At 45.1% G+C, this 24,311-nt stretch overlaps 1 protein-coding gene across 5 annotated transcripts in view; it reads left to right on the top strand.

The window, feature by feature from the left end:
* Positions 1-24,311, top strand: part of ralgapb (Ral GTPase activating protein non-catalytic subunit beta) — a 42,908-nt gene that overhangs the window by 8,790 nt on the left and 9,807 nt on the right. For 2 of the 5 annotated variants that reach the window (XM_083657100.1, XM_083657101.1), the window contains exons 7-25: positions 1,524-1,702; positions 4,191-4,342; positions 6,329-6,575; positions 8,749-8,950; positions 9,083-9,250; positions 9,932-10,046; positions 12,462-12,609; positions 13,053-13,117; positions 13,227-13,371; positions 14,498-14,628; positions 15,337-15,519; positions 16,092-16,240; positions 17,133-17,320; positions 19,766-19,869; positions 20,049-20,204; positions 20,678-20,743; positions 21,633-21,842; positions 22,342-22,500; positions 23,482-23,650. In XM_083657100.1, the coding sequence (XP_083513226.1) occupies positions 1,524-1,702; positions 4,191-4,342; positions 6,329-6,575; positions 8,749-8,950; positions 9,083-9,250; positions 9,932-10,046; positions 12,462-12,609; positions 13,053-13,117; positions 13,227-13,371; positions 14,498-14,628; positions 15,337-15,519; positions 16,092-16,240; positions 17,133-17,320; positions 19,766-19,869; positions 20,049-20,204; positions 20,678-20,743; positions 21,633-21,842; positions 22,342-22,500; positions 23,482-23,650 (2,936 nt within the window). The remainder of the gene's footprint in view (positions 1-1,523; positions 1,703-4,190; positions 4,343-6,328; positions 6,576-8,748; positions 8,951-9,082; positions 9,251-9,931; positions 10,047-12,461; positions 12,610-13,052; positions 13,118-13,226; positions 13,372-14,497; positions 14,629-15,336; positions 15,520-16,091; positions 16,241-17,132; positions 17,321-19,765; positions 19,870-20,048; positions 20,205-20,677; positions 20,744-21,632; positions 21,843-22,341; positions 22,501-23,481; positions 23,651-24,311) is intronic. The other 3 variants (XM_083657102.1, XM_083657104.1, XM_083657103.1) reach the window with 3 other exon arrangements.

Below are 24,311 nucleotides of genomic sequence, written 5' to 3'. Positions count from 1 at the left end.
AGATCAAATATACACAACATGTTGTCTATGACTTAAAAATTACAAAATAAAAAAATATCGGCATATCGGCCAACATATCGGCCGATACCGATATATCGGTTATCGGCCGATAATATCGGTGGACCGATATATCGGTCGGGCTCTACTGCCTCTCTTAAAACACTGCCTTCCCATGAATGCAAATGCACAAAACCTTGTACAGTTAGGCTGCTTTCTCACTGAGAACGATTGCTTTCGTTCCGTTCTGCACCCGGGAACGATTGCCCCCCCCCCTCTCCCCCGCTGGTCAGCTTTCACATCACAACATTTCTTCCGCGCTCGGAAACGGAACAGAGTGCACTTGCGTCATCAACTATGCCTGGGGTTTATCGTCACCCGTGTGTTGTCTATGTGGTTCGGAACAGTTGGCTTTCACACTCGCGAGTGTTCCGTGCTCCGGGCACGGCAAAGCGCTCCCCAGACCACCTTTTCAAGTGGATCCTGTTACGGTTCCCCATTGCGCGCCCGGGTGCAGAACGAAACGGAACACAACGTTCACGCTCGTCAAATGTTCCGAAACTGGGGTCAATTTGGGGACAAGTGTGCTCGAGAACGGTACCTGGGTGCCAGTGTGAAAGCACCCTGAGTCTGATCCAGTCCAAAATGGGGCCAATCTTCCTAATGTGGTGCTATGTTCAGACGCGGGGGTGGGCCAAATTCTTCCGGGTCGTGTTAACACTTCCGGCGGTCACGGCGCCAAATACAAAAGAACGTTAAAGGAAGAAAGTTGTTTTTGTAGCGGATGGTGCAGGGGGTAAAACAAAGAACGTAGCCTACTACTTTGAGCTCGGTACACAGCAAGCAAGCGGAGTATCCACTGTTAGCCAGGTCAGATAACGTTATCGTCGACAATGACGAGCACTTTCTTGTAAAACATACCTGGACTCCAACAAAGAAAGCTTCAGATGGTTTTCTCTCCTCCGAGCGCAGCTCGAGCCACTTACGTCTATAAGACCCGCAGACGTTAACGTAATTCCCTGGAATGCGAGACTTAACGAGCCAGTTACATGGCGTTGCATTCTTAGACATTGCCGTTTGCTTTTATTTGGTATGTTACATACAATTGGCTAAATTATTAGTTAATTCAGAGTTAGATGATATTGGAGCAGCCGGCCATTTTCTTTTTCTTTTTTTTGCCGTAAGTCGTCAGACGACCACACAACCGGGTCAAATGGGCGTGGCTACATAAGGTGAATAGCAACTGTCCAAAGTTGAAAACTTCGAGAATTGCACACCTGTTGCACATATGTGGCTGATTTTGAGGACGTTGTCCCGTGTGAGAGGAATGTTTTGTTCACTGCCATCTTGTGGAAATGTTCAGAAACTGTAAAACGAATTAAGTTGAACTTCTCCAAAAAGCCACGGATGAACTACTGTATGTTCCTCTTCAGAAATATATTCCAAACAAGTTATGTTGGCATCTGTAAAGCTTTTGGCTAAAGCTATGGACTTTAGCAACACGGTACCCTCTCTGTGGTTCCCAGCAACCCGGTGGACCTGAGCAACCCGGCGATAGTGAGCACCACCCCCAAGTTTCAGGAGCAGTTCCTCAGCTCCAGCGGCATCCCTCAGGAGGTGGTGCTGCATCCCTGTCTGAAGCAGCTGCCACAGATCTTCTTCAGGGCCATGAGGGGCATCAGCTGCTTGGTGGATGCCTTCCTGGGTAAGCGCGTGCTGGGTGAAGGTGAACAAGCACATCCACGGGCCATCTGGGGGAGGAATTTGACTGTCTTTATCACATTTATCCAGATGTTATACAACATGTACCAAAGCTACAGAAAGGAATTCATCTCAGGTCGAAATGGTAAAACTCTAGGTTAAATGAAACATGAAACAAATCATTTTTAAATGTGGATTATTGTCTGTAGATTAGTTCCCCCTCTATAATCAACTCTCTTCAAAATGACAGGTGCATGAGATTGCTACAAACTTAATAAGCAAGTTCATTGACAATAACTACAAGACTACAGTATTCAATCTCTCATCACATGCAATGTAAAATAATTGCCGTTCAATGTTTTTTTTTTTACGTTTTGGTCCAAGTGAAATGTTATGCGGTCTCTCCTGTTTCTAAATATATCGGAACCGTTTGGTTTGAACAAGTAAAACAATTTGTATAAGCATTTTACGAAATGCCTATGGGAAAATAAATGGCGGATGAAAATCTCTGGTACAGTGCTGAAGCAGGAAGTGACGTTCACTTTGGCTCTCTATCTCATGCACCTGTTGTTTTGCAGAGGGTTTATCATAAAAAACTCTCGTAACGGACAAGCCCGTCTTTTATTGTCACACGAACACCACACATCATGCGGCCACAACACACTCATGCTGACGGTGGCCGGTGAAAAGTGTCCTCTGCATTTAACCCATCCAGGCATGTCCTTTCCTCCGAGGGGCAGGCCAGGAGCAGTGGTCGCTTTCTCGTACAGTGCCTGGGGACCAACTTTGGATGTTGTCGTCACTGGTCGGATGACGATGACGATCTGATCTTCTGCATGTTTTTAGTGGGGGGGATATATACGGAGGAACCCCCTGGGGGAGCACGGGGAGAACATGCAAACTCCACACAGAGAGAAAGGCCCTTACGACGAGATAACCCACCTGGGCAGTAGTTACTGAAGATATGGGGGGGGAACACAACCACAGCGCTCACAGTGTCCCAGGCGAGAATCAAACTCAGGATCTTCTGACTGCGAGGCGACAGCGCTACCACTGCGCCACCGTGCCCCTCATAGAGGGGGGCATATAATATAATCTACATTAAAATAAATAATCCTCATTTAGAAACAATTTTTGTCATGTGTATTTCAATTAGCCTAGATGTTTTGATTACTAGGATCTTGTCTGTTTCTCGTAAAATGGTCAAACTCAACATTGTTTTACCGTATAAGGAGAAACTCAACGTGGCAGCGCCATGCATCAGGATATTTCCGCTTACAGCTTGTTAGAACATAGTCATCGAAGCGCTACTCCTGAGTAAAAGGCAAAGCATGGCTGAGAATGTGAGGAATACCTGCATGAACATTTGAATAGAAACCTGTCGGTGTGTATTTCTCTCTTTACACTGTAGGTGTCTCTGTTGAAAAGAGAGATGTACGGGAGAGGGTGTTCGTTTTTTGTCCAGTGCTGCTGTCTCATGGTACAAACATCAGCTGATGCACCTCATAACAACATGGGCACATGGACTTGTCCATGTTTATTGGTGGTGACCATGTTAAACACTTGGTGTTAGTTCTGTTGCTTGAGCAAAATTGACCTGTTCTGGAATTGCAAACAAGCTAACCTACAAGATGATCATCAACCATCTACTGCAGGCACCAAAAAGTAAAGGCATTTGATCAAGGTGGAGAAGATCATGGGGTGATTCATGTCTTAACCGTTGTCTTGCATGCAGGCCTGGTGTATTAATATTGTCTATGATCAACAACTTAACTTAACTTAACTAACTGGATCTGAAAGCACTTCCTTATCTCCTCTCTCCTGCAAATTGGCTCCAAATGATTACATTTACGCAGTACCAGTTCTGTCCACTGGAAGAGAGAAGGGACAAGGAATGTATTCGTTGCAATATCATTTGTCTGTTCAGTGTTTCCCCTAGAAAATCTTTCAGGCCTGGAGGGATTTTGAAACGTACCCCGACCGCAACGGCGAGGGCCCTCGCTGGCGAGGCTAAACTTTTAGCTAACCTGTTCGCATCTATGTTCGCAATGGCATCCCAAGTATCATCATACTATTATGGGATGCGATGCGAACAGTTGTTATTATGGGATGTGCGATTCCCAGGCAACGACACACGTTGACACGTTTTGGAACAGCGCCGCACGCTGGCACGATGCTCCTAAAAGCAAAAATGCTTATTGTTTTGAATGATTTGGCATCTTCTATTACTGTCAACACCAGTATCGTTGTATTGTAATAATAGGCCATAAAGGTTTATTGAAATTTTGGGGAGAGCAGGAAAAAAACAAAAACAAAAATGTTTTTTTCCTGCCCTGGCGGGGGTGTCGTTGGCCTGGCAGGCCCGCCAGGCCTGTAGGATGGTAGGGGAAACACTGCTGTTAACTAAGGCTAATAAGACGTCATGTCCTCAACTATGTGGGAAAAACGTGTTTGTTTGTACACACCTCATTTCGCCTCCCTCTCAACAACAGGTATATCACGTCCCAGAGCAGACAGTGCCCCGCCCACCCCGGTCAACAGACTGAGCATGTCTCCGCCCCCCTCCGTCAACAACACCACGCCCCCTCACAGCCGCAAGCAGCGTCACACCGTGGTCACCAAAACCACCAGCAAGAGTTCAACTGTAAGTCCAGCCATGACGACCCTCTATGAGGCCATTTACACCTGGCGTTAACATGTGGTTTCTGCCATCAGATTGCAATCAGATTGTATTTTATCACTTCAGCCTGATTCCATTTACACCTGGCGTTAACATGCATTTTCTGCAATCTGATTGCAATCAGATTGCAGAAATGGTTGTCCTCTCACTCCGCATAAAGTTGCTGTATCCAGATTGAGAGGACACATTGCATTTACACTTGTGTTCAATGTGTACACAATGCATCCCTGACCACCTCCGGAGGTGGTTTGGCCGATCAGATTGCAATCCTTCTTCAATGCGTTTTGGGGGCGTTTACACCTGGCATTTCAAGTGATAAAACACAATCTGATTGCAATCTGATCACAGAAAACGCATGTTAACGCCAGGTGTAAATGGCCTCTAACAAAAGTGCCAAGTAGAAACCGGTTTGGGACCTTACATACAGTATGGTCGCCTGAAGAAATCTCAAGCAATGTAGGATGTATGAAGGTGTATCTCTCTTCCCCTGCTCTGTGCACTTTACTCACATCACATCAAATGATTCCCTCTCACTGTCATTGGGAGCTGCCGGCGTGTGGCAATGCCTAGTACAGCTTACTGTCAACAAAGCCTCTGGAAAGAAGAAGATTAACAAGGATTTTGTTTCACCAACAACAAGTCAGGCCCACCGCAGCAGCCACAGAACTCCACTGTACTGAGAAACGGTTCAGAACGCGTCAAAGAGCCGTGCCAGTGCTCACGGTGCACCGGGCCAGACCACGTTTTCCTCAAATATCCAGCTTTTTTAGACATGTTTGCGATCTCAGGAAAGTAGTTCCGTAGAACCAAAAATAGAATGAGCTCCTATTTGAATTTATTTTTGATTTAGTAATAAGCGCTAGGGGTGTCAAAATGAATCGTTTAATCGATGCATCGTGATGCGAATCGTTGACAGATGAATCGTTGAATCGTTTATGTTTACATTTCTGTTGACATTCAGATTTTAAAGCACTTTCTAAGTAAAAAAGGGAGTTGATATTTATCTGACTGCTTGTATTAATTGTTGAAAAAGTAGCCATGTGCAGTAATAATATAGAAAATTGAGGATTTGCTACTTTGAGCTGTATCGAGATGCATCGTGAATCGAATCGTTGACAGATGAATCGTAATTTAATCGAATCGTGAGGCCAGTGAAGATTCACAGCCCTAATAACCGCAACAGCTTGACTTTTCGTGGTAACCGCCATTTAAAAGAACAGTTGAAACGATGTCTTTGTGAGCTGTATTTCACGGTTTTTAGCTGACAATTGGAGCCAATGACGGCTAACAACGCTACGTGGGAAGTGTGAAAGTAACGGGAGTAGAGCAAACACATTGTTGATTTTGTTATTTTCATAGGAATTGTTGGCGGTAAGAAGAGCATTAAAAACACCAGCCTTTAATAAACACTACTCGACTTCATGCACCTAAACAACACACATTGTTTTTCTAGATTATGCCATCACGACGATTGATTGCGTTCAAAATTTTCAGATACTATCTCCAACAGTTGCAAAGATGTATTAAAACATTTCCTTTCAGCCCAATAACACTCACGCTGCAGTTCCTTTGGCTTTAAATAGCTATCAAACAATTATTATGTAATTTCAGTTATAATAGTAAAAAAAAAAAATGCATTGCAAAAAAATAAATAAAGACTTTTCTGACTGCTGGTTTTCTGCTGTGTTCAGGTCATATTTTACTATTTTCAATTGGAAATATACTGCGTTTGCAAGCTTTTTAAAATCCAGTATCGGGTAGCACTGATAATATCCTACATTTTACATTTGGCTCTCTGAAATCCACCACTCCCTGTGAAGAAACCTCAAGCAATCACATGATTTTTCTTTTGCATGATCGCTGTTTTTTGAACGTGTTAGCTATGCTAGCCATGTCGGCAGCCTAATCGGGCATCACCCACCCCTCCCTCCACCCATCGCCCCCCTACAGGGCAGTGGTGGACAACCAACCAAAGCATCGCAGCAGCAGCAGCAACAGCAGCAGCAGCAGCAGCCTTCGTCCTCCCCGACCCTGCTGTCCAGCCCCAACCAGAGCAGCCTGGAGTCTCGGCCCCTGCCGGCCCCCGCCCGGCCCAAGGTCAACAGCATCCTCAACCTGTTCGGCCAGTGGCTCTTTGACGCCGCCCTGGTGCACTGTAAGCTCCACAGCGGCCTCAGCCGAGACCCCAGCATGACCGGTAAGGGGGCCGGCGTCCGACGCCGGCTACTAGCTTAGCTGTGGTGACATGTTTAGGCCCACACTTCATTTGTGCATGGACAGGTGGGTGTTTTGTCGCCGTGCTCTGTGTGTTTTTGTGGAGTTCTCTGTGTTTTCGGTGTTTGCGTTGTTTGTTTTTTGACTGTATGTTGTGCAGGATATCCTTTCCTTTTTTGTCTCTGAAAGTTCCTTGTGCCTTTGTTTGGGTGGAGGGCTTGGTTAGAAGTGGCCTGGTATGCGATTTTAGTTTGATTCAAAAACCATTTACAGATGTCTGGTCTGCCCACTAATTAAACGCAGCTGACACCGCATAGGCTATAGCCATATGCGTTCTCCATATCCTATGGGAGTCTCAAGATTTTATTCTGACACTCTTAATATTGACTTCTTCCTCATAGCCTTACAGTGTATGGATGATGTGATGATAACACATTTATGCTAGTAATAAGACAAGTATTTGATGAGAAATTAGGCATATGAGTGGCTCTCCATTTATTTCCCAGTCTTTGGTGTATCGTCCTGCACGTGTCTGCCATGTCTGAGTGATGTGGGTCAAAGGTCATCCATTGAGGGGAACAACAACAACGAAAACAATTCATTGCTTGATATGAATTGACGCCAAAATATTGGATTCTGCTTTGATTTTGTGTCTCTCCACTATTTCTGTTATCTTGCAGCCTCTTTTATCCAAATTCTCCTTTCTTATAAATCTTGTAAGTAGGAACGGCAGCTTTTCTCCCCCTCACTTGATTCGCAGTCGGTTCTTGACAAATTCCTGCTTTTTAGTTCATTCCTTCATGATCCATCGCCATTTTGTTTCCTTTATCCTCATTATTTTCTTCTTCTCCTCTTTTGTTTTCTGTTCCGCACTTCCTGTCATGAACGTTCACCAGCGTTATCTCAACGTTCTCCACTGCTGATGGAATGGGGCCCACCAACTCACCACTTGTCTCGACCATAACGTTGCCAGTTTGCGACTACGCCGCCATCTTTAAATTCTTCATTTCCTTTTTCCTTTGCGTCACACTAATCTTTATTATCAGTGTTGGGCGAGTTCCTTTCAAAATGTAATATACTACATATTGCTAGTTACTTTCATTTGAAAGTAATAAGTTACTCTACAAATATCTGTAGAGTAACTCATTGCTTTGTTCTTACACTGCTTTTGCATTACTTTCACCAAAATAACTGCAGCAGCAGAATGACATCGCCGCCCCGGAACCATCCCCCAAAAAGAATTTAAACCCTCTTGAAGTCAGTGTAAACCATCCAAAATTCTAAATGTTACCCTCTTCCTTTGTTATTGTCATCTATATTGGTTATTTGCATAAAAGCACACAATTTGATTAGGAAATGATTGTATCTTTATTTAAATGTGCTTCGATTTAAATAAAAAGTAACTCAATTTGTAACTTGTGTTACTTGACAGAGTAACTGGTATAATAATATTACTGAAATCATATTGGTAATAAGAAATATTACCGAGTTACTCCTAAAAGTAATATATTACATGTAATATGTTACTTTTGTAATGAGTTGCCCCCAACACTGTTTATTGTTTTAGCTTCAGACCCCCCCCCCCTCAAGTTCAGCATTAATGTTTCCTTTCTTTGTGATTTGCGTGTGTATTGTCGGCTCACTTGAGTTTGGTGCCTCAATGCATGAAGTGAATGGTCTGTACCTCGAGTCACAGTGGCATTTTCGCAACACCAAAGGGAGCTGACACAGGGATTTTGCTTGGTGCTCTTGCAGTGGGGAATCGGTCACATTTTGGCATCAACACTAGACTTGCCTATATATGCTTTGTGCCAGTGATAGCCAGAACCTTTGTGGCAAACTCTTTGTGTCAGAGGTCCCTTCTTTGTATGTCGGCGTGAGTGTTTTTGCAGTCATTGAAGTCTTTGTTCTTCCTTGTTCTGAGTGTGATTGATTTATTTTACTTCTGCTTTATGGTCTGTTCCGTTGGCGTTTCATTTCTTTTTTTTTTACTATGTTTATTTTCTGTTGCAGTGTGCGCCATATAGTAGATATGTTTGCCTCAGTGTTTTTTTTTTTTTTTTTTTTTTTTTTATACATGCATGTATTATACTGATGGCCACGCTTCAATTCAGGCTCCTTTCATTCTTTGTCTCGTCCCGTCCGGTCCTCCACAGCCATCGCCACTCAAGTGGGTCTGGAGCTGAGGAGGAAGGGCTCCCAGATGTCCACCGACTCCATGGTGTCCAACCCCATGTTTGACGCCAACGAGTTCCCCGAGAGCTACGAGGCGGGCCGCGCCGAGGCCTGCGGGACCCTCTGCCGCATCTTCTGCAGCAAGAAAACCGGAGAGGAAATTCTGCCCGTCTACCTGTCCAGGTAACATGGACATGTTGGAGACACATTTAGCTGTTGTAAAACCAATCAAAAACAAGTAGCGAGCGCCGAGCGTCGTTACTGTATTTGAATTTGTCAGAAGCTCAGAGGGATATTTTTTCTCTTTGTCTGCAGGTTCTACATGGTCCTGATTCAGGGCCTCCAGATCACTGATTTCATCTGCAGACCAGTCCTGGCTTCTATCATCCTCAACTCTTCTTCTCTCTTCTGCTCTGACCTGAAGGGCATCAATGTGGTGGTGCCCTACTTCATAGCCGCCTTGGAGACCATTCTACCAGACAGGTTAGATTGGTCGTGGTTTACAGGATTATAGGCATAGTAGTTCTAATTAGCATCTTTTTAGCTGCTTTAGTATCTTCTCAGATGTGTTCTCTGTCAATCTACCCAGCAAACCCTATGATTTCAGTGGTGGTTCTTTCTCATGGTGGTTCTTCTCATTAGAACTACATTTTTGGGGCTGTTGCTATAGTTTGAGAAGCTCCAGCTGATCAAATTGGCGTCAGCTGTGTCAGAGAGAGCCATGTGGTTATCTGTGGTTAGCCCGTCTGAATAAAGTAGTCAGTCAGGCCATTGTATAATAACTATTATGGATGATATTTTGTATGATCACCTTTTGAAAGTTAGTGTCCATTCTGTCAGTATCATAGCAACAAGAGATTGAGGGAGTCAGGGTCAGAGAGACATCAAAGTCGAGCAGCCACACCAAGCTAACCCCAAATCCAGACCAGACACTGCACCACCCATGGATTCACTACTGCCTTATGTTTGCAGCTGTTTGTGCTCAGTGTGATGGAAACCTTCCATCAAATTATAATAAGAAGTATATAAATCATACACTTCCTTTCTTGACAATCAATCATGTGATGTAGAGTAACACAAATCGAAGATGAAAAAAATAACAAATTGACAGATTTTCCTTTTTTTCCTCTTTTCCTTAATCCTTGAATTTGCCCTTGTCACCAGGGAGCTGTCCAAGTTCAAGATCTACATAAACCCGACTGATCTGAGGAGAGCCTCCATCAACATCCTGCTAGCCATGATGCCCCTGCCACACCACTTTGGCAACATCAAGTCAGAGGTGTGGCTTCACTTCCTATCTGTCTCGTCTTCACGCTAACAATACAGCCTGCGATTCAATTGCAATTATCTTTGCTAATTAGATGACATGACTTATTTGCATGTTTGATAAGGTTTTCCCAGCTCAGAAGAAGGTTATATTTTTCCAGTACCCCCCCCCCCCCCAAAAAAAATAATAATAATAAAAAAACTTTCTTAGCCTAAGATTTAAAGGAGATATTTGACTATCACAATTCCAATATATTTGACAACTTATAATTTTTGTCCAAATACAAGTATGTGTGGCTCAACAGTATTGCTAGATTTCTTTGTGAAATACATGCTAGTGGTTTTTGACACATTTGTTGCAGACAGCAATGGTTTAACCCAGAGCCGTGTATATAGAAGAGTCGCGACATATCCATTCACTCCAATGGACCAGTTTTTTACTCTCAAGAGTTCCAGGAAGTAAGGTCCTGGATTAAGCAGCACTGTCGAGTTGCAGCAAAATGGACAGTTTGTGTTGTACTTTGAAAGGGTTTTTTAGTCAAATGCTTTCCTAAGATATAAAAACACAGCCCCAAGAACGCCACCCTTATCCAATAAGGATTTAACCTTCTCTATAAAGAAGCTGTTAGCCGTCTCTGTGGAGTGTGACCACTGAGATATATGAATGGAGAGAGTGTCCCTATCTCCTCCCTGTATGCTCTATTGAAGCCAAAATCCTGTGAAAATCAGTGAACCAGAGTCTGCGCAGTAGCTCCGTTGATTTAGAACCTCTGTGGGCTCCCCGCCCCTCTGAACTTTCTTATGTAGAGATGCTGTTTCTAGAATGCGCACAGTGCGTTGTGTATTTATACACAGTCTAGCTCTGTAAATATAACACTTTAAGTTGTAATATTTTTTGTCTCGCCAAAAGTAACCAGGAAGAGTCCCACTATGAGATCAGTTTATCAAAATGACGCCTGTACGAAAATCTGATTTTGGTTGTCGGAGATTTCTCCTCCGGGCTGCTGTGCTCTCAGCCCGGACCGGAAGTGGGGGCTGCTCTCGGCCTCACTGGGGAAATTATCCGATCCATTGCTGTGTTGATTAAGCTAGCCAATGTTTCCGTGGCATTTTGATTAACTTTATGATTGAATTCCTTTTGGAGTAAATGTTGGTTTTACAAATCTAACCTTGACGCTTTACACTACGTTGTTTACTGGTATAGTGTGGGTAGGGCAGCCTGCTGTAATGTTCCATTTAATATAGCTCAGTGGTAACGTTAGCCTAGCTGCCTAGTCTCGTCTCTGTTAACTACCGTATATCCTTACAACAGCTAAGAAAGGAGCTTGTGAAGAAGGAACAGCCCCACAGTCAAAGCATTTCTCTGAGATATCCATATAAAAATGTTTGTTGCTTTAATACCAGAAATAAAACCTCTGTTTATGTGACGCTAACGGGTTAGCGATTAGCTCATGGCTGGTGCTTGCGTACTAGGCCCCATCTTATAAAACGCATTTCCTGGCAGTTTGACAACCTGGCAAGTTCCGAAAATATGTGTATATTATTGTGTTATTCCAGCTATCGTTATCGGTTGTTAAGTTATAGTAATATTAAGCCGATAAATAATGAAAAACAGCCGACTAGCGAAAGTGGCTAACGTAGCTGGAGTAACTACTAAAACACATATTTTCTGAACTTACTTCAGTCCCCAACCAACGTTAATTCCTCGCGTGCCTTTCTCAAAACAATGTTCTTTTTATTGCGGTCCATTGATATGTCTGGTAGCCAGCACAGCCACCCCGACCTCCAGGGAGCCACTACCCGTGTTAAGAGCCTCTGCCCCGGGTCCACACAGAGCCACCCAGACCTCCAGGCAGCGTTACATGATGAAAGCACAAAGCAGCACTGTGTCCTGTCTATGTCAAACCAACGCTAGTTCTATACTGTGAAGAGCCTGTCCAGCCAATGACGGCTTGAGACTGGCTGCCACAGCTGTCAATCATCCATTTTTATCCATTTTTATATGTCAAATAACTACTTAAAAACGAACTGATCAGAAAAATGACCACTTGCACAGGCATTAGCATGATAATGACTATCTAAAATGATACAAACCACCTTTGGAAAAAAATGATCTGACGTATACTGTGATTATTTCGGTTTTGATTTTCCCATCCACTAACATGGGGAGGCGGGCCTTGTGACCTAATACTGGATTCAGCCGTCAGGGCGGCGATCTAACATGCAGCGGCTTCACTAATGGAACCATGGAATGGCGTCCATCTTTATAAGTCGATGAGTGTGACTGTAGCTTTCAATCCAAACTGCATGGGTTGCAGGGAAGAGGTACTATTGTTCAGAGGAAAATGAACTGCTCTGCAACAGAGTAGTCTTCAACCACCCAGCCATGTACCTTAGCCTTGACCAAAAGCTGTTGACTGTGTTTTAGGTTCTGCTGGAGGGGAAGTTCAGCGAGGAGGACGGGTGCCCTCATGACCAGCCCGTGTCCTTCCTGTCACTGAGGCTACGCCTGGTCAACATCCTGATCGGAGCCCTGCAGACCGAGACCGACCCCTCCAACACACAGCTCATCCTAGGTGTCTATTGGCCTCTTTAGAGCTGCATCACGGATTCATCGATAAGTCGATCGACAGAAAATTAATCGACAACTGTTTTGATAATCGATTAGTTTTGAGTCATTTTTGAAGAAAGGAAAAAGTCAAAATTCTCTGTTTCCAGCTTCTAAAATGTGGATGTTTTCTGGTTTATTTACTCCTCTATGACAGTAAACTAATATCTTTGGGTTGTGGACAAAACAAGAGATTTGAGGATGTCATCTTGGACTTTGGGAAACATTTCCTGACATTTTATAGACCAAACAACTAATCGATTAATCATGAAAATAATCTACAGATTAATCGATAATGAAAATAATCATTATTTGCAGCCCTATCTTCAATATTCAGTCCACTTCTCCATATTACCTGTGCCATGTGTTGTCAGACATAAACAATTTATTTTTGTCGTCCCCCCTTCTCAGGTGCAATGCTCAATATTGTCCAAGACTCGGCACTGCTGGAGTCCATAGGCACACAAACGGAAACAGTAAGACTCATCAGTGTTGTCTCTATCGATAAACATCCAGCCTTTTACTGGTGCTGTGATGCAGTACGATGGGCTTGGCGTCAAGATTGTCGTCTTTTTGTCGTGCTAGGGCAGTATAGATGGGAGCCACATGACAGTGAGGAGTCAGAGCCACAGCCGCACCAGCAGTGGCGTTAGCTTCACCAGCGGGGGCAGCACTGAGGCCACCAGCCCTGACTCTGAGCGTCCTGCCCAGGCCCTGCTTCGAGACTATGGTAAGGAGGACTCAAACTCGGCTGCTCGACGTAAACCAAGCTTGTGCATGATTGTTTTACAGTGCACGGTAGCCATAAGCATCAATGATTAGCTTTGGTTAGCTCAAGCATAACAGCCATGCTAGAAGACTCTATGCTTTCATGTGATCCGGGTACCCGGCTGCTGATCTGTGTGGAAAATGCAACTCATTGGATTAACACCTCTGCTCTTCATAGCTAACGTGGTTAAGGTGGTATGCAGAGTTAAGAAGCGCTGGGTAAAATGCCTCTGTAGGTGACACGTATTTTGCTGTGATGCTGTGCTATCGGACAACTGGGTCAAACGGGTCTTGTAGTTTGTTTTTTCTCTCTAAACCGAAGAAATGCTGCCTAAACAAAGCCATTTCAAATATTGTTTCTTTGCATGGTCACTAAATAATTGACTGTATTCTGTAATCCGATTGTGTGCAGTGTTTGAAACCCTATTCTAATGCATGTTCTTTTAATAGCAGTGTTTCCCCTACCATTCTACAGGCCTGGCGGGCCCGCCAGGCCAACGGCGCCCCCGCCAGGCCAGAAGAGGAAATGAAAATAAATAAATAATAATAAATTATTTTATTTATTTTAGATTTCTTTTCCTGCTCTCCCCCAAAAATTCAATAAACCTTTATGGCATATTATTACAATACAACAATACTGGTGTTGACAGTAAGAGAAGATGCCAAATCATTCAAAACAATAAGCATTTTGCTTTTCGGAGCATCGTGCGAGCGTGCGAAAACGTGTCAACGTGTGTCGTTGCCTGGGAAACGCACATCCCATCATACAACTGTTCGCATCCCATAATAGTATAATGAGACTTGGGATGCCATTGCGAACATAGATGTGAACAGGTTAGCTAGAGGTTTAGCGTCACCAGCGAGCACCCCCCCCCCCCACCGTTGCGGTCGGGGTACGTTTCGAAATCCCTCCAGACCTGAAAACGTTTCTAGGGGAAACACTGCATAGCAAGTTGGCATGGAGGATCCTGCCAGCTGTGTGCAGCTTAGAGCTCTGATGTCCCAGCCTTGTCCCCTCTCTCTCTCTCTGCTCTGCTCTGCTCTCGTCTCTGCGGTGGTCTGGTGTTTCGGGTGTTATATGCTCTTAGCTCTTTCAGACACGGCGGCCGGCCTGCTGGTGCGCAGCATCCACCTGGTCACCCAGAGGCTCAACTCCCAGTGGAGGCAGGACATGAGCATCTCACTCGCTGCCCTGGAGCTGCTGGCTGGGCTGGCCAAGGTAAGGCTGCAGTGTCCCAGACACCACAGAGACTCAGTGTACCCCTCCCCTACTAGGTCCAGTCTTCAATGACTACTAGCGGGCGCGTGGCCAAGGTGAGAGTGCGTCTTCCATGGCACCCCCACCAGGGCACAACCAGCTATAACTGCTATACAGATCCTTTCCTTCTTCATGGAAAAGAACTGAGAAACTGAGATACAATTTAACGACATAGGAAAACTTGATTATTAGAGTGTGACACGTTCATTCTCTGAAATAACTGAGAAGTAACTGCTGATTTTCTTCACACTATTCTAATTGATTGAAATACTGTTTTGGGGGTTTTCTGGAGCTGTAGGCCAAAATTATGAAAAATTAAACAAAGGCTAGAAATATTTTACTTTGTGTGTAATGAATCTATAATCTATTAAAGTTTCACTTTTTGAAAGGAATTATGGAAAAAAACTAACTTTTCCATGATATTCTAATTTTTTGGAAAGTACCTGTATGTATATATAGCCGCTTCACCCACTACTCTTTAACTGTCTTAAACCACAATGGGTCACTGTAAATCTATCACTACTGTAATCATCACTTTTGAAACTTTTGTCTTTAAATGCACAAAGGTTGAAGTGCAACGTTACAACACCCATGTGCTGAAGTTCTTCCCACATAGATGGAATGGTGAATTTTCAGCGTGTTCCTTGTTGCTTTGTGTCCGTCTGACAGGTGAAGGCGGGGGTGGACTCTGCAGACCGTAAGCGTGCCGTCAGCTCCATATGTGGCTATATCGTGTACCAGTGTAGCCGTCCAGCTCCTCTTCAGTCCAGAGACCTCCACTCCATGATCGTAGCTGCCTTCCAGTTTCTCTGTGTGTGGCTAACAGAACACCCCGACATGTTGGATGAGAAGGTCAGTCTTTAGGCTACATTCTCGTTTTGGACAAAATAGGTTAGGTAGGTTAGGTAGGGTTTAGCGCTGTGTAGTAGTTGGGTTATTCTAATTTTACATACAAATTTAATGTGTACACCAAGAAGCTAAACTTAAAAGGAATACTTTGATTGTTATTTTGATTAATTAGTCTGAATTTTTAACCGCAGGCAATTGTTGCATTGTTGGGATAAATAATATGCATTTGTGTTTCAGCTACCATAAAAACATCTTCAATTAAATCAATTTGATAATTTCTCATTAAACCCCATTGGGTACCACTAGCCACAGAGTATCAACCCACTGGTTCGAATGAGAAATCACAACAATCTGTTCTTTGGTCAAACTCAAGTTTGAAGTGCACAAGCTTTCTGCCACATTGTGATAAATGAACGGTGGTGAAGGAAAAAATAGACAAAAATGCAAAAGTTTGAATGACGTGATTTTTGTGCTTTCATTGTAAAAATGCTATATCCAGATCTGGATGCAAATACGAGAGGCTGAAGTCAAATGTATGTGGTTGGACCCCAGGTGTTGTTCTTGTCTTGTATCAGGACTGCCTGGTGGAGGTGTTGGAGATCGTGGAGCTGGGGATCTCCGGTAGCAAGTCCAGACAGGAACAGGAAGTCCGGCATAAAGGCGAGAAGGAGCACAACCCGGCCTCAATGAGGGTGAAGGACGCTGCTGAGGCAACTCTGTCCTGGTGAGGCTCCTTATGTCCTCAAAGCCTACAGCATGTCTTACTTAGCACCAGTGGCTCCTGCATTACATTACTGGCTTTCCACGGGAAGCTAGGAGGTGCTCTTCCCCCTCTGGTCCGAATGGTCTGATGGATAATCTGATCTGATGAATAATCTCCCTAATGCTCCAGGGCAGAGACAGTGCCTCTGTCCTGTGAGGGAGCACCGTCCTGCGGATGAGACGTTAAACCGAGGTCCTGACTCTCTGTGGTCATTAAAGATCCCATCGGCACTCTTCACTAGAGTAGGGGTGTGACCCCGGTGCCCTGAGGGGTGTCACCCCGGTGCCCTGAGGGGTGTAACCCCGGTGCCCTGGCTAAACTCCCAAACAGGCCTTCCTTCAATCATGGCCACCTAATCATCCCTCGTTACTTAATTGGTACATTCAGTCCTCAGCTCTCCACTGTGATAGGCTGATGTGTGGTGAGCGTTCTGGCGCAAACTGGCTGCCGTGCATCACCCAGGTGGGTGCTGCTACACATCGGTGGTGGATGAGTTGAGTTCCCTCACCCTCCCTCCCCTGATATGAGTGTCTTGAAAGGCGCTATATAAATCCAATCAATTATTATTATCCCCAGCAAACAAAGAGGTGATAGTACACTGACTGGGCAGACGGAGCATATTATTCTCAATATGCCCTTTTCTTGTAATTACAGTTTCATCTCATTTAATCTAAATATTATTGAGTAGCGTTTTCACTTGGAATGTGGAGTGAGTTATTACGTTTCCGTTCATGCCTCCACACGAGCACACAAACAACCATTCGAGAAGAACCAGGAACCTCTACTACTCTTCCCGTTGACCCAATTCCCTGACATGTCTGCCCCTCCTTGCGTTGCCGTGGTGTTCCCCCAGTATCATGCAGGTGTTGGGGGCCTTCCCTTCTCCGAGCGGCACCGCCTCCACCTGCAGCCTGCTGAATGAAGACACCCTGATCCGCTACGCCCGGCTCAGCGCCACCGGAGCCAGCAACTTCCGCTACTTTGTCCTGGACAACTCTGTCATCCTGGCCATGCTGGAGCAGCCTCTGGGCAACGAGCAGAGTGAGTAGCCACGTCACTGTGGATCAGGGGTGAGCAGAGTGAGTAGCCACGTCACTGTGGATCAGGGGTGGGCAGAGTGAGTAGCCACGTCACTGTGGATCAGGGGTGGGCAGAGTGAGTAGCCACGTCACTGTGGATCAGGGGTGGGCAGAGTGAGTAGCCACGTCACTGTGGATCAGGGGTGAGCAGAGTGAGTAGCCACGTCACTGTGGATCAGGGGTGGGCAGAGTGAGTAGCCACGTCACTGTGGATCAGGGGTGAGCAGAGTGAGTAGCCACGTCACTGTGGATCAGGGGTGGGCAGAGTGAGTAGCCACGTCACTGTGGATCAGGGGTGGGCAGAGTGAGTAGCCACGTCACTGTGGATCAGGGGTGGGCAGAGTGAGTAGCCACGTCACTGTGGATCAGGGGTGGGCAGAGTGAGTAGCCACGTCACTGTGGATCAGGGGTGGGCAGAGTGAGTAGCCACGTCACTGTGGATCAGGGGTGGGCAGAGTGAGTAGCCACGTCACTGTGGATCAGGGGTGAGCAGAGTGAGTAGCCACGTCACTGTGGATCAGGGGTGAGCAGAGTGAGTAGCCACGTCACTGTGGATCAGGGGTGGGCAGAGTGAGTAGCCACGTCACTGTGGATCAGGGGTGGGCAGAGTGAGTAGCCACGTCACTGTGGATCAGGGGTGAGCAGAGTGAGTAGCCACGTCACTGTGGATCAGGGGTGGGCAGAGTGAGTAGCCACGTCACTGTGGATCAGGGGTGGGCAGAGTGAGTAGCCACGTCACTGTGGATCAGAGGTGGGCAACTGGCTGCATGTGGCCCCCGGCCTCACTCAGTGGGGCCCCTGTTTTTTTCTTTTTTTTTAAACAAGGCAGATGTTTTTGGTTAGGTTAGACCAGTGGTTCTCAAATTTCTTCACATGAGGGACCCCTAAACTGACAAAGATTAGACCACGGACCCCCATTTGGTAGGATCTTCTCCCACGGTCCCCCATATGATAATAAGATTGATGCTTTTAGATGTTTTATTACAGAAAGTGTATAAAACCCATGACCAAAATAGTCATTGGGTTACGTATGAATGGAATTATAGGGAAAATAAATGACCCCCCTTTTGGCTGGGAACCCCCTCAAGGACCCCTGGGGGCCCCCGGACCCCCATTCGAGAACCACTGGGTTAGACCACCCAAATCAGTATTTTTATTTTACTGTACATCCCACAACATGGCGCTAATGGCATTAGCATTGTCCATCCACATACCGTTTAACGTTAGCATTTGAGCTAACGCTATTGTAACAAACTATATCCAGGATGCACATTGCACATGCAACATTACTAATCTGATTAATATGACATATTTGGGTGATGTACCCCATCAAATTGCTGTAGCGGGCTGTTTTAAAGCTAGAGCAAAGTTTCTGGAATTACTAAATTTGAATATGAAAAATATAAATGTTGGTATAATAAACTTTGATTACCAGTCCTTTTCATCAAATTAGTAGCTATAATTGTGAGTGATGATGTTACAGTAGGCTACTGGTGGAAGAGCACGGTCACAATCTGGCCCTCTGGTAGCGAGGCCATTTTTTTTGTGGCCCTCTCTATCACCAAAGCGCCTCCTTCGGTTGGTCAGGGCGACTGTTCAGGGGGAGGGGAACTGAGGGGAATAGCGTGATCCTCCCACGTGCTATGTCCTGCCGGTGAAACTCCTCACTGCTAGGTGAAAAGAAGCGGCTGGCGACTGCACGTGTGTCAGAGGAAGCATGGTGCTAGTCTACGGCTCTCCCCAGATCAGCAGAGGGGATGGAGGAACAACTGGAACAGCAGGGGAATTCTCCAAGTACAATTGGGGAGAAAATGGGAGGAGAAAACTTCATAAAAACAGAGTCTACTAAGTTTCAGGTGAAACTCAAAATTGTGTGAAAAGTAGTTTACAGATATTCAGTGTCTGGGCTAGACTTGCGGTTACACAATTTGTGGAAATGTACCAAATAGGGAAATTACACTTTATAGAATACACAGTATTTCTATGAAAAATGTATATGAATCTGTTGGGTTAGTGAAAATGATCTTGGCAGACGGTTGTTTGCCAGCTTGTGATTCACTTTACTTTTTACTTTACTTTATTGTCATTTAGCAGACGCTTTTATCCAAAGCGACGTACAACAGATTAAAATACATCACACAATAAAACATAGCAGAACAATGGAAATAGATTAAAACAGACAATATGTGATCATGATAAAAAAATATGCATAGATAAAAGATGATCAGGAGTGCAGATTATTACAGTGTATAAAACAATTCAGGAGTCAAAGAGATGCAGTAGAGGGAGAGGTAGGTAAAGTGGATAGTGAATAGATGTGTCTGTAATGATGACGTGTCTGTGCTCACAGACCCCAGCCCGTCAGTCACGGTTCTGATCCATAATGATGATGTGTCTGTGCTCACAGACCCCAGCCCGTCAGTCACGGTTCTGATCCGAGGGACGGCTGGACGACATGCCTGGACCATGCAGCTCTTCCACCAACCCAGAGGAGCTCGGGCCAACCAGAGGGTGAGACCACACAGCACAGAGCGCTCATCACCACAAAGCCTCTCATATCAAAGAATACTGACTCCCAAAATGTTTTCACCTATGTTAGCACCGTGTGGTCGTAAAACTCCACATCCATTTCCTTGATGATGACACAAAACTCTATTTCATATCCATCCTACTTTTCTCCTCCCATACAGCAGGTGTTTCTTCCCGAGGGCCGTCCGGCACCGAACAACGACGTCGGGATCAAGTACAACGTCAAGCAGAGGCCTTTCCCCGAAGACGTGGACAAGATCCCCCTGGTCAAAGCTGACGTCAGCATCCCTGACCTGGACGACATTGTCAATAAGGAGGTGAGAGAATTGCTCCGTATTATTATTGACTCCTCCTCCATCATCCAGGTGGTTGTTCTTGTGTGGCCAGTTATTGTCCAATCAAATCGTTCTACAGGTATATGCCTTATTGTCCAATCAAATCATTCTACAGGTATATGCCTTATTGTCCAATCAAATCATCCTACAGGTATATGCCTTATTGTCCAATCAAATCATTCTACAGGTATATGCCTTATTGTCCAATCAAATCATTCTACAGGTATATGCCTTATTGTCCAATCAAATCATCCTACAGGTATATGCCTTATTGTCCAATCAAATCATCCTACAGGTATATGCCTTATTGTCCAATCAAATCATTCTACAGGTATATGCCTTATTGTCCAATCAAATCATTCTACAGGTATATGCCGGAAAGATTGTTTTCCAAGCTGAAATGGGGCCAAACAGTAAATGTTTTATTCACATGATTTATGATCATACCAACTCAGGTGGGTTGTATGGGCTGGCAGGATGACGCGAGACCTACGAATACACTGAAGTGCAATCACCCGCACGTGAGTTGTTGGAGAGGGTTCAAAGGTCACTCCGGGTGTCTGTCGGAAAATGGGTTTTCATAGCAACTGATTTTTCTCTCCTAATTCAATGTCCGGTTTGGCGCCAAACATTTGAACCATTGATATGAGCCATTACCAACATTTGGCTGATAAATATATATTTTTTTAAATTTAGCAAATGTTGGACAATTATACCCCGTTCAAGACAACTCGGACCGCCGGAAAAAATGGGTTCCGACCTGTAAAAAGTGAATTGAACGGTCGTTCAGGCCGGAATTACAGCTCGGAAATTCGGGAATCATCCAGAGCTCCGCTTTGTCCGAGTTGACTCTAGAGCCACATCAAAATGGCGACTTGTATCATTTAATGGTAATCACAGAATTATTATAAAGACGTTTGTTAACGTTTTAACACACAATTTGATGTCTTAATTATGTAATGTTAGCATTTAATGTGTTTGTGTCATCTGTGTTTCGCTCTGTGTGAAATTCAGCATTCAGCATATTCGGTTAGCATTGTTAGCTAGTAGGTAGCTACAATGCTAACACGGGTTGCTACAGCAACCGTTATTCATAAATGATTAATCTTTTGGGCGATCGCCACAGTGTCGAAACTTACGGCAGTCCGAGTTGTCTTGAACGCGGTATTATTTTGGTATCCCAGAATCCATCTGACCCCTAGTTCACAGATGAAATGTTTGGTACCAACAGCAGCAAGGAAGACTAACGCTCTGCTATCTTTGCACACTGACTTTGGGAGGTGAAACCTTTCGTATGTGGACTGTGTGGGGACGACAACTTGTTCTTGGTGCACTAACCACCCTTCTCCGGTGAGCCGCCGTTCACCGTCGGTTACGCCGTCTTACAAACGGAGTCGTCTCTTTTTTCAGCTGGAGGTTCAGCACGAGAGGCTTCGCGCCATGATGACCAAGCAGATGGATTACGAGAGCAGCCTGGAGCGCCACAGCGAGGACGTCTGGAGGGCCAAGCCTTTCCCCGACCCCCAGACCGACTGCAAACCCCCCTCGCCCTCCCAGGAGTTCCAGACGGCACGCCTCTTCCTCTCCCACTTAGGCTTCCTGTCTCTGGAGGCACTGAAGGTTCGGGTTATGCTCAGTGTGTAACGGTGGTTGTTGTGGTTATTTGTACTGTATGTATGTTGTGGTTGGCTGTCATTCAGAACAAGCGCAAATTCACAATAGCCTCGACCACATAATATGTGGTTTCTGAAATGCAGGATGGCGAGGGCAGCCCACCCTACTCTGCCTCTACCACCCTGTATTTTCGAGATCCTCGACAGCTTGTCCTCCGTGCCAAATTTCAGCCTCCTAGGGCTAAAGCTGTGGCCGCTGAAGGGTGGTCCACTTTTTGTGGACCGACTATATGTCAATGGGACCGACCAACAGAGTGACTTTTATAGAGCTGCTGGTCGCAGCTAAAAAATCTAGTGTTGTTTTGTAAATCTGGTCTATATATTGGACTTTGACGATTGAAGCCGCTGATATTTTTGCCGATATTCAATGTGTTTCAATTTGAATATTTCTCTTGTCAAATATGGATTTATATGAATTGGTCGATTTATTGGTCTTTCTATCATAGGAGCCAAACAACAGTCGTCTACCTCCTCATCTGATTGGCCTGGAGTCGTCCTTGCCGGGGTTTTTCGATGACATCAGTTACCTGGACCTGCTGCCCTGCCGGCCGTTTGACACCGTGTTTGTGTTCTACGTGCGGGCGGGACAGAAGAGCAGCCACGAGGTGAGCCAATCATATCGCTCCATCGCAGGATCAAATTAGATATGATGATGACGTTGATTATTTGAATGAGGATTAAAGTAAAAAATATATATATATGATCATTCAAAATTGAGTGAATGTCACAACTGGTTTCCTCTTCTAAGCATTTACTTGTTTGTACGGAGTAACAGCAGGTCCTGAGAGACTTTGAACAACATACATATTTCATTGTAACTGGCATTTGTCATTTTTCAGTATGATATATATCAGTGTTTCCCCTAGAAACATTTTTCAGGCCTGGAGGGATTTCGAAACGTACCCCGACCGCAACGGTGGGGGCCCCTCGCTGGCGACGCTAAACTTTTAGCTAACCTGTTCGCATCTATGTTCGCAACGGCATCCCAAGTATCATCATACTATTATGGGATGCGGTGCGAACAGTTGTATTATGGGATGTGCGTTTCCCAGGTAACGACACACGTTGACACGTTTTGGAACAGCGCCGCACGCTGGCACAATGCTCCTAAAAGCAAAATGCTTATTGTTTTGAATGATTTGGCATCTTCTATTACTGTCAACAACAGTATTGTTGTATTGTAATAATATGCCATAAAGGTTTATTGTAATTTTGGGGAGAGCAGGTGGGGGGGGGATCGGCCACGCCAGGCCTGTAGAATGGTAGGGGAAACACTGTATGTATAGAAAATCTTTATGTTTAATGAGTTAAAGTACAGTCTATGCCTCAGATGTGCCTAACTTATGTTTTATAGCTGTAATGTTTAAGGAGCAGGTCACTGTGCTCATATTTGATTTGATATTGTTTGACATGTATGAATGAAGGTGTATTATATTTGTTCTTTCACTCATGATATTGCTATTGTATGTTATGATTTGAGTAGAGATTTCTATTTAATACGACTTACTTACCGTTATTGACTTTGTTGGAAAGTGTTTGTATAGAAGTCTGTGAATAATCCTGGATGTGGTGCTTGTGGTGGTCAGATCCTGAGGAACGTGGAGTCGTCGACCAGCGTCCAGCCCCACTTCCTGGAGTTCCTGCTGTCCCTGGGCTGGCCCGTGGACGTGGGACACCACCCAGGCTGGACGGGACACCTGGACACCAGCTGGTCCCTCAACTCCTGCTCTGACAGCAACGACACGCAGCAAACAGGTGAGCTGTTCAGCCGGACGAAGTCTTAGCTGAACAAGAACTGAGCCTAACACCACTTTCATAGTGGACTAGTGGTCCACTAAGAACTGAGCCTAACACCACTTTCATAGTGGACTAGTGGTCCACTAAGAACTGAGCCTAACACCACTTTCATAGTGGACTAGTGGTCCACCATGGTGGAAACTCTGGTCTGCTTGCTGTCAAACTACAGTGTTGCGCATTCTATCTCAATAGGAACTATTCTTTTTAGACCCGGGACAATTTGTGCCCGGACCCAATTGGACCCGGACCTGGGTCGGGTATTCGGGCCTACCCGAAGACCCTCTAGTTCATCTTTCGGTTCAGTTCATTTTTACATTAGTTATTTGACGACATAAAAAAGGGGTGGTTGACAGCTGTGACAGCCACTCCCCGGGTCCACTTGGGTCGTGTTGGACCTTGGCATTTCACTGTCAGAGACCTGAGACCGTCAGCAAAGGGACCAGGACCTGGCCCGGACCCGGAGTCATTTCTTGTGAATGGACCTGAAGGGGTTCAGGCGTTACCCGTAGACCTCTGTAGTGTTTAGCTGCCATCGCTTTGTGTCTGTAGCAGCATGCTGAACACAGACTGTGGAGACACATCTGCTTTTGATGACCTTATGGCCATATTACATTCCTGC

Source organism: Poromitra crassiceps (assembly GCF_964638095.1).
Source record: "Poromitra crassiceps genome assembly, chromosome: 20".
In the NCBI taxonomy this organism is placed as follows: domain Eukaryota; kingdom Metazoa; phylum Chordata; class Actinopteri; order Beryciformes; family Melamphaidae; genus Poromitra; species Poromitra crassiceps.
This window is presented reverse-complemented; position numbering and strand designations above follow the sequence as displayed.